This window comes from Vulpes lagopus, chromosome 10 (genome assembly GCF_018345385.1).
Source record: "Vulpes lagopus strain Blue_001 chromosome 10, ASM1834538v1, whole genome shotgun sequence".
In the NCBI taxonomy this organism is placed as follows: domain Eukaryota; kingdom Metazoa; phylum Chordata; class Mammalia; order Carnivora; family Canidae; genus Vulpes; species Vulpes lagopus.
Window position 1 is genome coordinate 43,049,597 of NC_054833.1, and position 13,935 is coordinate 43,063,531.

The following is a 13,935-nucleotide window of genomic DNA, read 5'->3' on the forward strand; positions in this document are numbered from 1 at the left end:
TTTAACAATAAATAAATTTAAATTTCCCATATGTAGGGGAAGCCTTTTTTTTCTTCTCCACACTTTTCTTTTAGAGAAATGCATAGTTTGTTTTAGTGTGTTTTTGAACTTGAAAAATATAGTGTGAAAAAGAATTCAGAACTTCTTCAGAGGTAGCAAGAATGGGAAATGAGAGACCAAGTATCCCGTTTTCTCTTATATTTTGGCATTAGGGTTACTGAAGTCAGGAAGTGACTTATTTGAGGGCCTTGCAATAACTACTCCGCCCGGACCCAAATATAGGGGCACTTAGTACATAGGACTTTGGAGGAGTAAATCTATGTTCTTCCTTTAAATATTGGTATTTTGCAATGCATTATCCTCTCTTGCCCACTCTATATACCCTCTCCATAGGCTAATAATTTAACTCCCTATTTAAAAAATTTTTCAGTTTTTGTGGATTCGATAAAGGGCATTCGTTTGTCATGTTTGAGCAGAGACAAGCCCTATTCTTACTTATCTTGGTTTCTACCCTGCCTAGCGTAAATAGGGATCTTACTTCTGGATAACCATTTAACTCCAGTTTACTCTCTATACGTGTTCCTTTTTCATACACAAAGGATGGAAGAATTAGCTCCAAGACAGGATTTGTTCTTTCTGTGTTATGCTTTGTGCTTATGTTAATCATCCTATGATTCTGATAAGAAAAAAAATGTATAACTAAATGACAACTGGCTATAGATTAGTGGTCACTGTTGCCTCAGTTACTGTTGCCTCAGTTACAATAACTCAGTACATTATTGTTATGTTTTATGAATAAAAAGTTTATTATCCATATGTATTCTTTCATCAGGATCTTGTTCACTCTTATTATTTTCTGCCTTATCCTGTGATTGTGTTTCTAGTTATTTCCATAGTCCTTTTTTCAGAGAGAATCTTCTGGTCTCCATATTTATAGGTCTAGGAAGTGATACCAACCGCCCCTCTCCTCCCAGTAATTCTTTTTTTTTTTTTTTTTTTTAAAGACTTTATTTATGAGAGAGGCGGAGGGAGAAGCAGGCTCCATGCAGGGAGCCTGACGTGGGACTCGATCCCAGGACCCCAGGATCATGCCCTGGGCTGAAGGCAGCACTAAACCGCTGAGCCACCCAGGCTACCCTCCCCCCAGTAATTCTTTTTCTTCATTCCCCACTGCTCTATCCCCATTTGTCACTGGAAATACCCTCATTGGTCTCTGATCCTTACTTTCTTTTTATAAATGTCATGGAATTTATCAATGCCATGGATTAGATTTGCTATCAAGTCTCCCATAGATATCAGTACTTTTCTGTGAGTGGTGATTCTAGTCAGATAGGATTATCCCTCAAAGTAAAGGAGTTGACTTGGTTTAATTCATCCACTTAGTGAGTGTTCCTTGGGCCCTACCCAGCATTTATTTGTACTGGGGCCATGGAGCTCAATGACAAGAAATGGAGGAGAAACTGGATTTTAAACATTTCATTCTCTTATACCTTTGAAAATTTGAAGTTTCTTTTTTTTTTTTAATTTTTATTTATTTATGATAGTCACAAAGAGAGAGAGAGAGAGAGGCAGAGACATAGGCAGAGGGAGAAGCAGGCTCCATGCACCGGGAGCCTGACGTGGGATTCGATCCCAGGTCTCCAGGATCGCGCCCTGGGCCAAAGGCAGGCGCTAAACCGCTGCGCCACCCAGGGTTCCCGAAAATTTAAAGTTTCAAACTCTTTCCTCAACTACTTATTTTATTTTATTATTTTTTAAAGATTTTATTTATTTATTCATGAGAGACACAGAGACAGGGAGGGAGAGAAAGAGAGGCAGAGAGGCAGAGACACAGGCAGAGGGAGAAGTAGGCTCCATGCAGGGAACTCGATGTGGGACTCGATTCTGGGTCTCCAAGATCACGCCCTGGGCTGAAGGCAGCGCTAAACTGCTGAGCCATCCGGGCTGCCCCTCAGCTACTTATTTTAGAAATTGTACCTGGACTGTGGAGTTGAATGGATCTGGGCTGGATCCTCCACGACTCTGCCACATATTAGTAGTATGACTTTACTTTTCTAAGAATATCAAGTTCTCCATCTGCAAAATGGGGATCACAATATTTGTTTTTCAGGCTTATTGTGAGAATTAAGTGAGGGAATCTATATAAACCATTGGCTTATAGTAGGTGACCAGGAAATGCTGATTCCTCTTTTTTTCTGGTGATTTCCCCCCAGCAAGGAGCACAGTGATGTGAATTAGTTAACAGGATTTCATTTTGATGTGGCACAGGGTTATTTAGTTTTCCTTCTGAAAGAAGAGTAAATATGAACTCTGTGTTATCTAGCTTGAATATCAGTAGGAGCATCTGGGAACTTTGTACAGACATGGTTTTGGGAAGAGAACTGGGTTGACAGCTAGAGGATCGGGGTGTTAGCCCATCTCTTCATCTTAGTGGCTGTGACCTTTGGTAAGAAATCACTTATCTTGGAGCCTCTGTTTTCATGTCTGTGAAACAAGGACCCCTGCTCAGCTCACCTTACAAGGTATAACATGAAAAATGCATTTAAATGGCTGGTTAGGCAAATACAAGGGGTTATCTTTAAGGTGTTCATGATTGCTGGTTTCTTGTACCTAAGCAAAAGACCTGTGCAGACCTTTGGGATTTCTGAGTAGTTCTGACATGTATCTTTTGAAACTTTGAATACTAGGGGTAAATAGAGCATCTGTGGGGATCTAACTCTTTGCCCTTTGTGTTTAGGCCACAGTGAAGATCTACCCTCACATAGACACTTCCGTCACGACTCTCCGGATTCATCTCCCCCAAGGAGGGTCCGTCATGACACCCCAGATTCATCTCCTGCCAGGAGGGCCCGTCATGATACCCCGGATTCATCTCCCCCAAGGAGGGTCCGTCATGACACCCCAGATTCATCTCCCCCCAGGAGGATCCGTCATGATACCCCGGATTCATCTCCTCCCAGGAGGGCCCATCATAACATCCCAGATTCATCTCCTCCCAGGAGGGTCCATCACGACACCCCGGATTCATCTCCCAGGAGGGCCCGTCACGACACTCCAGATTCATCCCCTCCCAGGAGGGTCCGTCACGACACCCCGGATTCCTCTCCCCCAAGGAGGGTCCGTCACGACACCCTGGATTCATCTCCTCCCAGGAGGGTCCATCATGACATCCCAGATTCATCTCCTCCCAGGAGGGTCCGTCACGATACCCCAGATTCCTCTCCCCTAAGGAGGGTCCGTCATGACACCCCGGATTCATCTCCTCCCAGGAGGGTCCGTCATGACACCCCAGACCCATCTCCTCCCAGGAGGGCCCATCATGCTTCTCTAGATCCTTCTCCCCTCAGGAAGCCTCATCGTCACTATTCAGGTGCGTCTCCTAGGAAAGCCCATCATGACACACCAGATCCATCTCTTTCTCGGAGGGCCCATCACAGTTCCTCAGATAGCTCTGTTCCCAGAAGGGCCCAAAATAGCTCCCCTGACACATCTCAACCTAGAAGGACTCTTGACTCCTTGGACACATTGCAGCTCAAGAGGGCTCGTCATGACTCCCCTGATTTAGCTGCTAATGTCCCTCATTCACTGCCCAGAACCAAAAGCAGTAAAGCCCCAGAAAGAGCCTCTAGCAAAACCTCTCCACATTGGAAGGAGCCAGGACCATCTCATGCACCACTCCCAAAGAACAGCAAGTATGAGTATGACTCTGACCTCTCTCCTCCACGAAAAAAGCAAGCAAAATCCCATAAGCATGATTCTAAGGGTAAGCATCTGATTGCTTATGAGAGGGACTTACTCCTTAGGTGCTTTCTTTCTTTCTTTCTTTCTTTCTTTTTTTTTTTTAAAGATTTTATTTATTTATCTATGAGAGACACAGCAAGAGAGAGGCAGAGACATAGGCAGAGGGAGAAGCAGGCTCCATGCAGGGAGCCCGATGTGGGACTTGATCCTGGGTCCCCAGAATCATGCCCTGGGCTAAAGGCGATGCTAAACCACTGAGCCACCCAGGCTGCCCGAGGGATGTATATTTTTAAGACTGTTGATACCCATTGTAGGTTGCCTTTTTAGGAGTTGATTTGTGATGTTTCTGTCTACAGCTCAGGCCTGTGCAGTGAAGTTTGTTTACTCAGTCTTTGTCCCTAGGTACTGCTTTCATGATTTTTTTTAAAGATTTTATTTATTTATTTATTTATTATTTTTTAAAGATTTTGTTTATTCATGAGAGAGAGAGAGGCAGAGGCACAGGCAGAGGGAGAAGCAAGCTCCACACAGGGAGCCTGATGTGGGACTCGATCCCGGGTCTCCAGGATCACGCCCTGGGCTGGAGGTGGCGCTAAACCGCTGAGCCTAAACCGCTGAGCCACCCGGGCTGCCCTAAAGATGTTATTTATTTATTTGAAAGAGAGAGTAAGCAAGAGAACGAGAGCACTGGCAGGGGGAGGAGTCTAGGAAGAGGGAGAAGCCGACTCTTGGCTGAGTAGGGAGCCTGACACGGGGCTCTATCCCAGGACCCTGAGATTGTGACCTGAGCCAAAGGTAGATGCTTAACCCACTGAGCAACCTAGGTGCCTCCTGTTTTCATTTTTCAATAAAATATATTGTTATCCTTTAGTCTCGAACATCAGTGTATATTCTTTTTTTTTTTTTTCAGTATATATTCTAGGTAGTTTTAACTTTTGCCACAGCACTGAGATCTGAGTGCAAGTTGTTTTGCCCTTTCTATGGTCAGATAAATATGATATAGGTGAGAATGTTGAGGTCTCACATGCTAGTCACAGTTACTAGTAACTTGGGAATAGAACCCCACATCCTGCCTATTGGTTTTAAAGGTTGTCCCTTTAAAAAAAAATAAAATAGGGGAACCCTGGGTAGCTCAGCGGTTTAGCGCCTGCCTTCAGCTCAGGGCGTGATCCTGGGGTCCTGGGATCGAGTTCCCCATCGGGCTTCCTGCATGGAGCCTGCTTCTCGCTCTGCCTCTGTCTCTGCCTCTCTCTCTCTCTCTGTGTCTCTCTCATGAATAAATAAATAAAATCTTTACAATAAATAAATAAATAAATAATAAAATAAAATAAAATAAAATAAAAATCCCTGATTCTGCTTTTCTCGCACATCATCTGTACTTGTGTTTTGGTTAGTGGTAGCTCTTTAGAGGAGGACTAAATGAATATTGACTATGAGCTTCGTAAGTTCTGTTTTTAAGATTCTGCCAAGGGGATTAAGGACTTTATTTTTTTATTTCTAGGCTCTTCCCCCAGCCATAGGAAATTTCATAGGAGTTCTTCACCTAGGAGACATCAGAGTCACATATTGGACACTTCCTCCTACCCAAGTGACAGTCGGAAAGCCTCTGATTCAGATCTTTCTCCTCCGAGGCATAAACAAATTTCAGGGCACAAGGATTCTGATTCAGATCTGTCACCTCCACGGAATAGACCTACACGTCGGAGCTCTGATTCTGACCTGTCTCCACCAAGGAGGAAACAGAAGGTCAAATCTTCTGATTCTGATCTGTCTCCACCTCGAAGGAGTCAGCCTCTAGGAAAGAAGGTAGAGTTTTTCAAGAGCCATATCCTTCTCTTAGAGTGACTCTGGTTTTCTAGCTTTGTACATGTCTCCAATAAATAAACCAGAGAGGGAGGAGGTAGTTCCTGGTAGTATAGTAGATCTAGTGCAGTTATCTCTAGAGCTCTTTGCTTCTCTCTGCAGGCCAGACTGCCTATAACCCAGCCCAGAAGAACTTGCAAACACCAGGTTTCCTAAGTACCTTCTGTCTTTATATTCTCTTAATTCCACAAATCTCAATTTTTAAAAAGTCCAGAAAAACTTCCTATTTTCTTATGAATGAACTAAGAACTATAGTTTACAGAGTAGAATTTGGAGTACAAGCCTTGTGTTGGATATTCAAATCCTACTTCTTCAACTTACTGTGTGAGATTTGAACAAGCTGTGGAATATCTTTAAGCTCCAGCTTCATCTGTAAAACATGGATAATGGTAGTATGTACTTCATGAGGCTATTGTGAGTTAAATATGTAAGTGAATCTTACAAGTGCCCAGGACAAAGTGAGACATTAGCACAAGCAATTTATTATTATAAATTGGACTGTAGGTCTCTATATCCAGAGCATAAAGAGAGGCATTTAAAATATAAAATGACTTTTAGAAATCATATCACCTGGGAAGTCAGTGTTTTGTTTTATTTTAAATCTATGATGAAGCATGAATTGCCCAGATCATCCACATGAACTCTAAGCATTTGTTTTGCAAAGCACACTGGTGCTAGGAAAAGAATCTTATTCCAGTGGGTTGGTTAAGAAATAGTAATAGAAAAAAATGAAGAGTAATAGAGTCTGCAATATGCACATTTCCGTCCAACCCAGACTTTTCAGGTAAGTCTTCTCTGTTGACCACATTATTCTTGTAGCCTGTCCCTGACTCAGGAAGTGCGGATCTTCTCTTTTGGGGAACAAAGTGAGGTTTGTGTTGAAACTGGACCCCTTGCATTTTAGGCATCTGTTTCTTTCATGGACAATTTCATGCTAATCAGGTTTATACGTTGCACTGGATACTCTGTATACTCCGTTCATGGATCGGTTGGTTATCTTGATATGAAATGGAATTTAACAAAAAGGTTTGATTTGGTCAAAACTTGTCATTATCCTGAAATGTATCCACAATTGAAGGACAACCTTAGATTTGCTTGAATTTGTAGTTGCAATGGAATGTTTTATCAGTGTATGTCTCTCCTGGAGGGCTTAGAGCTTGATACAGGTTTCAATCAGGTGATTTGAAAATGCATCTTCATGTGTGCAGTTTATATATTAAAAAGTCAGAAATATAGATGCTGTGCCTTTTCTTTAATATTTTCTTGGTTTGTGTTTCTGTTTATTCTTAAAACTTAATAGTACTGTTAATTTGCCACCAAATTCAGCTTTATTCTTTTTTATTTTGTGAATCTTGTGGTCAATAATGAGAATACAAAGCTACAGTGTTTGGTTTGGTTATTGCTAATTATCAGGCAAAAATGCATCTAACTGTGTATACCCTGGAGCCTACCGCTACATTGTCTCATTAATGTCGCATGCTCCCCTTTCCATTGCATAGGCTACACACATGTATTCTGGGGCTAAAACTGGGTTGGTGTTAACTGACATACAGCAAGAGCAGCAGGAGCTCAAGAAACGGGACCAAGAAACTCTGGCGTTTGAAGGTAAAAATATAAAAATGCAGAGACTAATTGAGGCTCATTTAGATTTTATTTTTTTAATGTAGTTTATTGTACCTGATATTTTAAACTTTTAACTGATATCAAATTTCAGTTCTGGTTTTATGTATTATTTTAACTTCTTAGTAGGCCCAAGTGATTCTTTTCATTCTTGAAAAAGGTTAGTTAGATATTGGTAGGAGCTGTTTGTAGTCTGGCTGCAAAAGTTTTTATCCAGCATCAGAATCCCAAGTGGTTGATTTCAACTGTTAGAATATTGTTTCTGATTTTGATACCTGATGTTTATTTTTAAAAGTAGAATTTTCCTTTGCAGCTGAATTCCAGTATGCTGAAACTGTATTTCGAGATAAGTCTGGCCGTAAGAGGAATTTGAAACTGGAACGTTTAGAGCAAAGGAGAAAAGCAGAGAAGGACTCGGAGAGAGATGAGCTGTATGCTCGGTGGGGAAAAGGGTAAGAGAACTGCCGAAGTGAAGAACAAGACTGTGCTAGGACTGGAGAGGTCATTCTCTCGTTTCCTGACCAACTAGTTCATTGTTCTGCCTTCAGAGCCGTTTCAGGAATGGAAAATTCAGTGTGCTCAGTCTCCTTCCTAAAATACTGATGTATTCTACACTTTCAGTTCACTTTCTGGAAATTTTACTCTTTTCAATACTTGGCTTGTGCTGTCAGAAAAAGGAGGTGCTCCAAATGTAGTCATATGGTCCATTTTAGTGTAAGAAGGGAAATGTTAACCCTAGATAGCAGACACTCTTGGTTCTTTTTGCCCAGGCTAGTCCAGAGCCGGCAGCAACAACAAAACGTGGAGGATGCAGTGAAGGAAATGCAGAAGCCGCTGGCCCGTTATATTGATGATGAAGATCTGGATCGGATGCTGAGAGAACAGGAAAGAGAGGGAGACCCCATGGCCAACTTTATCAAGAAGAATAAAGCCAAGGAGAACAAGAATAAGAAAGGTGAACCTTTTGGGATTCACCAGAGACTTATGTAAAGAGGGATGGTCGTTAGGCTGATGTTACATAGCTGGACAGAGAGAAGGATTTCCCACACAGTTTTAGATTCCTTGTATTTGGGAGTTTGGGTTCAGCTCAGTAGAGATCTCGGTGTAAAATTTTTTGTTCCCACTGCCACTCAGTTCTGAATTGAGTTACATAAGGTAACTAACTTCTTTTCTCTCTCTCTCCTCTTACCAGTGAGACCTCGCTACACTGGTCCTGCACCTCCTCCCAACAGATTCAATATCTGGCCTGGTTATCGCTGGGATGGAGTGGACAGGTAAGCCTGAATGTTTCGTACATTTTTGTTTTCTTTTCCATCTGCCCCTAATCTTCCCTAACCGTTCTTAAATTACTCTCCCTCTCTCTCTACTCTAAGCACAAGGTTAATAACATGTGGTTTGCTTGCTTTTTTTAAAGTCTCCAAATCCCATTTCCCATGCTCAGAATACTACTTCTCCTATTTTCCTTTTCAAAGCTTTATAAAGCTCTGGACAAATAGCTCTGGTGGTGCTGATAGGATACCCTTTGTTTTTGACATTGGTCACCTCTAGTGATATTTTCTAAGGTTTAGAGGGAATGAGTGATGGATGGGAGTCTGGAGTCTTTTTGTGTGTTGTATCTTTAAAATGTAGTTCTTCAACCTTCTCTTCACTGCCTTAGGAGTGAGCTACTTACAGGATCTCACTGACCTCTGCAACCAGCATCTACCCATATACTCTAACTTCCTGTCTATTAACATGATGACCTAAATGTACTTCTATCCAAAGTCTGTCCCTCTCCTTATACATTAGAGTCCATCTCCTCTTGCCTACAAAGGACATTGTTCTAGCATTTAGCATGATAATTCTCAAACTTTTTGACCTCAGGAGCCCTTTCTATTTCTAAAAATTACTAAGGACCCCAAAAAACTTCTGTTTATGTGGAACACATCTTTTAATATTTACCATATTCGAAATTAAACTGAGGTGTTTAAAAGTGTTTATTAGTTCATTAAAAACTTAATAAAACCATTATGTTAACATAATTGCCGTATTCTTAAAGAAAAATAACTTTATTTTCCAAACAAAGAAAATAGAAGAATGGCATTGATTTACATTTTTATAGATCTTATTCATGTTTGGCTTAATAATAGCAGGATTTTGCATTGATCTTTTATGGTATGTTTAGTTGAAGTACTAAGGAAGAAAATTTAGCCTTAGAAAATTCAGCTTTATATATAAGTAGTTAGAAAAGGAAGATGTATTACGTGTTTTGATACTACACAAAAACTCAGCAAATGATAATTTCTTAAAAGTGATTTATAATATGGAGCCTGAAACCATATCAAAAATTTTCCATGCTGTTACATTAAATTCTTTTTTTTTCCTGCTTTGGATGGATCTTTTTGTGGTGCATGATTTTATAACATCATGTACTGGTCATTTGGAAAATACTGGTTTGCTGAGTTTTTCAGACCTGCCAAATGTTGACATTCTCACTATGTAACATCAAATAATCTTGTATTTTGTTAACATTACCTCTGATCTCATTACCAAAATCCTCAATGGGAAGCTAGAGTTCATGGTGGCAGATAAAAATTTTTTGAAATTCTAATTTACACTTAAAAGTTTGTAATTTTATCATTGGTGACAAATATCAGTTGTTATTGGAGTGAAACTCACTTTGTACAATAGCTTTTTTTTTGTAGATTCCATCAGATTTTGTACCTAGAGGATCAGGTCATCTGAATATAAACAATTTTACTTCTTCCTTTCCAATCCAAATGTCCTTTGTGTTTTCTTTCCTTATTGCACTAACTAGAACTTCCGGTGCATCTGAATAGAAGTAGTAAAAACAGACAGACATCTTTGTCTTCTTCCTAATCTTAGAAGAAAAATCAGTCTTTAGCTGTAACCTATAAGTTTTTTATAGATTTCCTTTACTGGGTTGAAAAGATTCCTTTCTGTTCCTAGCTTGCTGAGAGGTTTTTTTTTTTTTTCAGTATATATTCTAGGTAGTTTTAACTTTTGCCACAGCACTGAGATCTGAGTGCAAGTTGTTTTGCCCTTTCTATGGTCAGATAAATATGATATAGGTGAGAATGTTGAGGTCTCACATGCTAGTCACAGTTACTAGTAACTTGGGAATAGAACCCCACATCCTGCCTATTGGTTTTAAAGGTTGTCCCTTTAAAAAAAAATAAAATAGGGGAACCCTGGGTAGCTCAGCGGTTTAGCGCCTGCCTTCAGCTCAGGGCGTGATCCTGGGGTCCTGGGATCGAGTTCCCCATCGGGCTTCCTGCATGGAGCCTGCTTCTCGCTCTGCCTCTGTCTCTGCCTCTCTCTCTCTCTCTGTGTCTCTCTCATGAATAAATAAATAAAATCTTTACAATAAATAAATAAATAAATAATAAAATAAAATAAAATAAAATAAAAATCCCTGATTCTGCTTTTCTCGCACATCATCTGTACTTGTGTTTTGGTTAGTGGTAGCTCTTTAGAGGAGGACTAAATGAATATTGACTATGAGCTTCGTAAGTTCTGTTTTTAAGATTCTGCCAAGGGGATTAAGGACTTTATTTTTTTATTTCTAGGCTCTTCCCCCAGCCATAGGAAATTTCATAGGAGTTCTTCACCTAGGAGACATCAGAGTCACATATTGGACACTTCCTCCTACCCAAGTGACAGTCGGAAAGCCTCTGATTCAGATCTTTCTCCTCCGAGGCATAAACAAATTTCAGGGCACAAGGATTCTGATTCAGATCTGTCACCTCCACGGAATAGACCTACACGTCGGAGCTCTGATTCTGACCTGTCTCCACCAAGGAGGAAACAGAAGGTCAAATCTTCTGATTCTGATCTGTCTCCACCTCGAAGGAGTCAGCCTCTAGGAAAGAAGGTAGAGTTTTTCAAGAGCCATATCCTTCTCTTAGAGTGACTCTGGTTTTCTAGCTTTGTACATGTCTCCAATAAATAAACCAGAGAGGGAGGAGGTAGTTCCTGGTAGTATAGTAGATCTAGTGCAGTTATCTCTAGAGCTCTTTGCTTCTCTCTGCAGGCCAGACTGCCTATAACCCAGCCCAGAAGAACTTGCAAACACCAGGTTTCCTAAGTACCTTCTGTCTTTATATTCTCTTAATTCCACAAATCTCAATTTTTAAAAAGTCCAGAAAAACTTCCTATTTTCTTATGAATGAACTAAGAACTATAGTTTACAGAGTAGAATTTGGAGTACAAGCCTTGTGTTGGATATTCAAATCCTACTTCTTCAACTTACTGTGTGAGATTTGAACAAGCTGTGGAATATCTTTAAGCTCCAGCTTCATCTGTAAAACATGGATAATGGTAGTATGTACTTCATGAGGCTATTGTGAGTTAAATATGTAAGTGAATCTTACAAGTGCCCAGGACAAAGTGAGACATTAGCACAAGCAATTTATTATTATAAATTGGACTGTAGGTCTCTATATCCAGAGCATAAAGAGAGGCATTTAAAATATAAAATGACTTTTAGAAATCATATCACCTGGGAAGTCAGTGTTTTGTTTTATTTTAAATCTATGATGAAGCATGAATTGCCCAGATCATCCACATGAACTCTAAGCATTTGTTTTGCAAAGCACACTGGTGCTAGGAAAAGAATCTTATTCCAGTGGGTTGGTTAAGAAATAGTAATAGAAAAAAATGAAGAGTAATAGAGTCTGCAATATGCACATTTCCGTCCAACCCAGACTTTTCAGGTAAGTCTTCTCTGTTGACCACATTATTCTTGTAGCCTGTCCCTGACTCAGGAAGTGCGGATCTTCTCTTTTGGGGAACAAAGTGAGGTTTGTGTTGAAACTGGACCCCTTGCATTTTAGGCATCTGTTTCTTTCATGGACAATTTCATGCTAATCAGGTTTATACGTTGCACTGGATACTCTGTATACTCCGTTCATGGATCGGTTGGTTATCTTGATATGAAATGGAATTTAACAAAAAGGTTTGATTTGGTCAAAACTTGTCATTATCCTGAAATGTATCCACAATTGAAGGACAACCTTAGATTTGCTTGAATTTGTAGTTGCAATGGAATGTTTTATCAGTGTATGTCTCTCCTGGAGGGCTTAGAGCTTGATACAGGTTTCAATCAGGTGATTTGAAAATGCATCTTCATGTGTGCAGTTTATATATTAAAAAGTCAGAAATATAGATGCTGTGCCTTTTCTTTAATATTTTCTTGGTTTGTGTTTCTGTTTATTCTTAAAACTTAATAGTACTGTTAATTTGCCACCAAATTCAGCTTTATTCTTTTTTATTTTGTGAATCTTGTGGTCAATAATGAGAATACAAAGCTACAGTGTTTGGTTTGGTTATTGCTAATTATCAGGCAAAAATGCATCTAACTGTGTATACCCTGGAGCCTACCGCTACATTGTCTCATTAATGTCGCATGCTCCCCTTTCCATTGCATAGGCTACACACATGTATTCTGGGGCTAAAACTGGGTTGGTGTTAACTGACATACAGCAAGAGCAGCAGGAGCTCAAGAAACGGGACCAAGAAACTCTGGCGTTTGAAGGTAAAAATATAAAAATGCAGAGACTAATTGAGGCTCATTTAGATTTTATTTTTTTAATGTAGTTTATTGTACCTGATATTTTAAACTTTTAACTGATATCAAATTTCAGTTCTGGTTTTATGTATTATTTTAACTTCTTAGTAGGCCCAAGTGATTCTTTTCATTCTTGAAAAAGGTTAGTTAGATATTGGTAGGAGCTGTTTGTAGTCTGGCTGCAAAAGTTTTTATCCAGCATCAGAATCCCAAGTGGTTGATTTCAACTGTTAGAATATTGTTTCTGATTTTGATACCTGATGTTTATTTTTAAAAGTAGAATTTTCCTTTGCAGCTGAATTCCAGTATGCTGAAACTGTATTTCGAGATAAGTCTGGCCGTAAGAGGAATTTGAAACTGGAACGTTTAGAGCAAAGGAGAAAAGCAGAGAAGGACTCGGAGAGAGATGAGCTGTATGCTCGGTGGGGAAAAGGGTAAGAGAACTGCCGAAGTGAAGAACAAGACTGTGCTAGGACTGGAGAGGTCATTCTCTCGTTTCCTGACCAACTAGTTCATTGTTCTGCCTTCAGAGCCGTTTCAGGAATGGAAAATTCAGTGTGCTCAGTCTCCTTCCTAAAATACTGATGTATTCTACACTTTCAGTTCACTTTCTGGAAATTTTACTCTTTTCAATACTTGGCTTGTGCTGTCAGAAAAAGGAGGTGCTCCAAATGTAGTCATATGGTCCATTTTAGTGTAAGAAGGGAAATGTTAACCCTAGATAGCAGACACTCTTGGTTCTTTTTGCCCAGGCTAGTCCAGAGCCGGCAGCAACAACAAAACGTGGAGGATGCAGTGAAGGAAATGCAGAAGCCGCTGGCCCGTTATATTGATGATGAAGATCTGGATCGGATGCTGAGAGAACAGGAAAGAGAGGGAGACCCCATGGCCAACTTTATCAAGAAGAATAAAGCCAAGGAGAACAAGAATAAGAAAGGTGAACCTTTTGGGATTCACCAGAGACTTATGTAAAGAGGGATGGTCGTTAGGCTGATGTTACATAGCTGGACAGAGAGAAGGATTTCCCACACAGTTTTAGATTCCTTGTATTTGGGAGTTTGGGTTCAGCTCAGTAGAGATCTCGGTGTAAAATTTTTTGTTCCCACTGCCACTCAGTTCTGAATTGAGTTACATAAGGTAAC

The 13,935-nt window shown here is 40.1% G+C and overlaps 1 protein-coding gene across 1 annotated transcript in view; it reads left to right on the forward strand.

Annotated features, from left to right (window-relative positions):
• BUD13 (BUD13 homolog) overlaps positions 1-13,935 on the forward strand; it is a 35,830-nt gene that overhangs the window by 7,071 nt on the left and 14,824 nt on the right. The window contains exons 4-14 of the mRNA XM_041772999.1: positions 2,738-3,763; positions 5,243-5,547; positions 7,104-7,209; positions 7,538-7,676; positions 7,995-8,179; positions 8,417-8,498; positions 8,697-8,761; positions 10,752-11,098; positions 12,655-12,760; positions 13,089-13,227; positions 13,546-13,730. Coding sequence (XP_041628933.1) covers positions 2,738-3,763; positions 5,243-5,547; positions 7,104-7,209; positions 7,538-7,676; positions 7,995-8,179; positions 8,417-8,498; positions 8,697-8,761; positions 10,752-11,098; positions 12,655-12,760; positions 13,089-13,227; positions 13,546-13,730 — 2,685 coding nt within the window. The remainder of the gene's footprint in view (positions 1-2,737; positions 3,764-5,242; positions 5,548-7,103; positions 7,210-7,537; positions 7,677-7,994; positions 8,180-8,416; positions 8,499-8,696; positions 8,762-10,751; positions 11,099-12,654; positions 12,761-13,088; positions 13,228-13,545; positions 13,731-13,935) is intronic.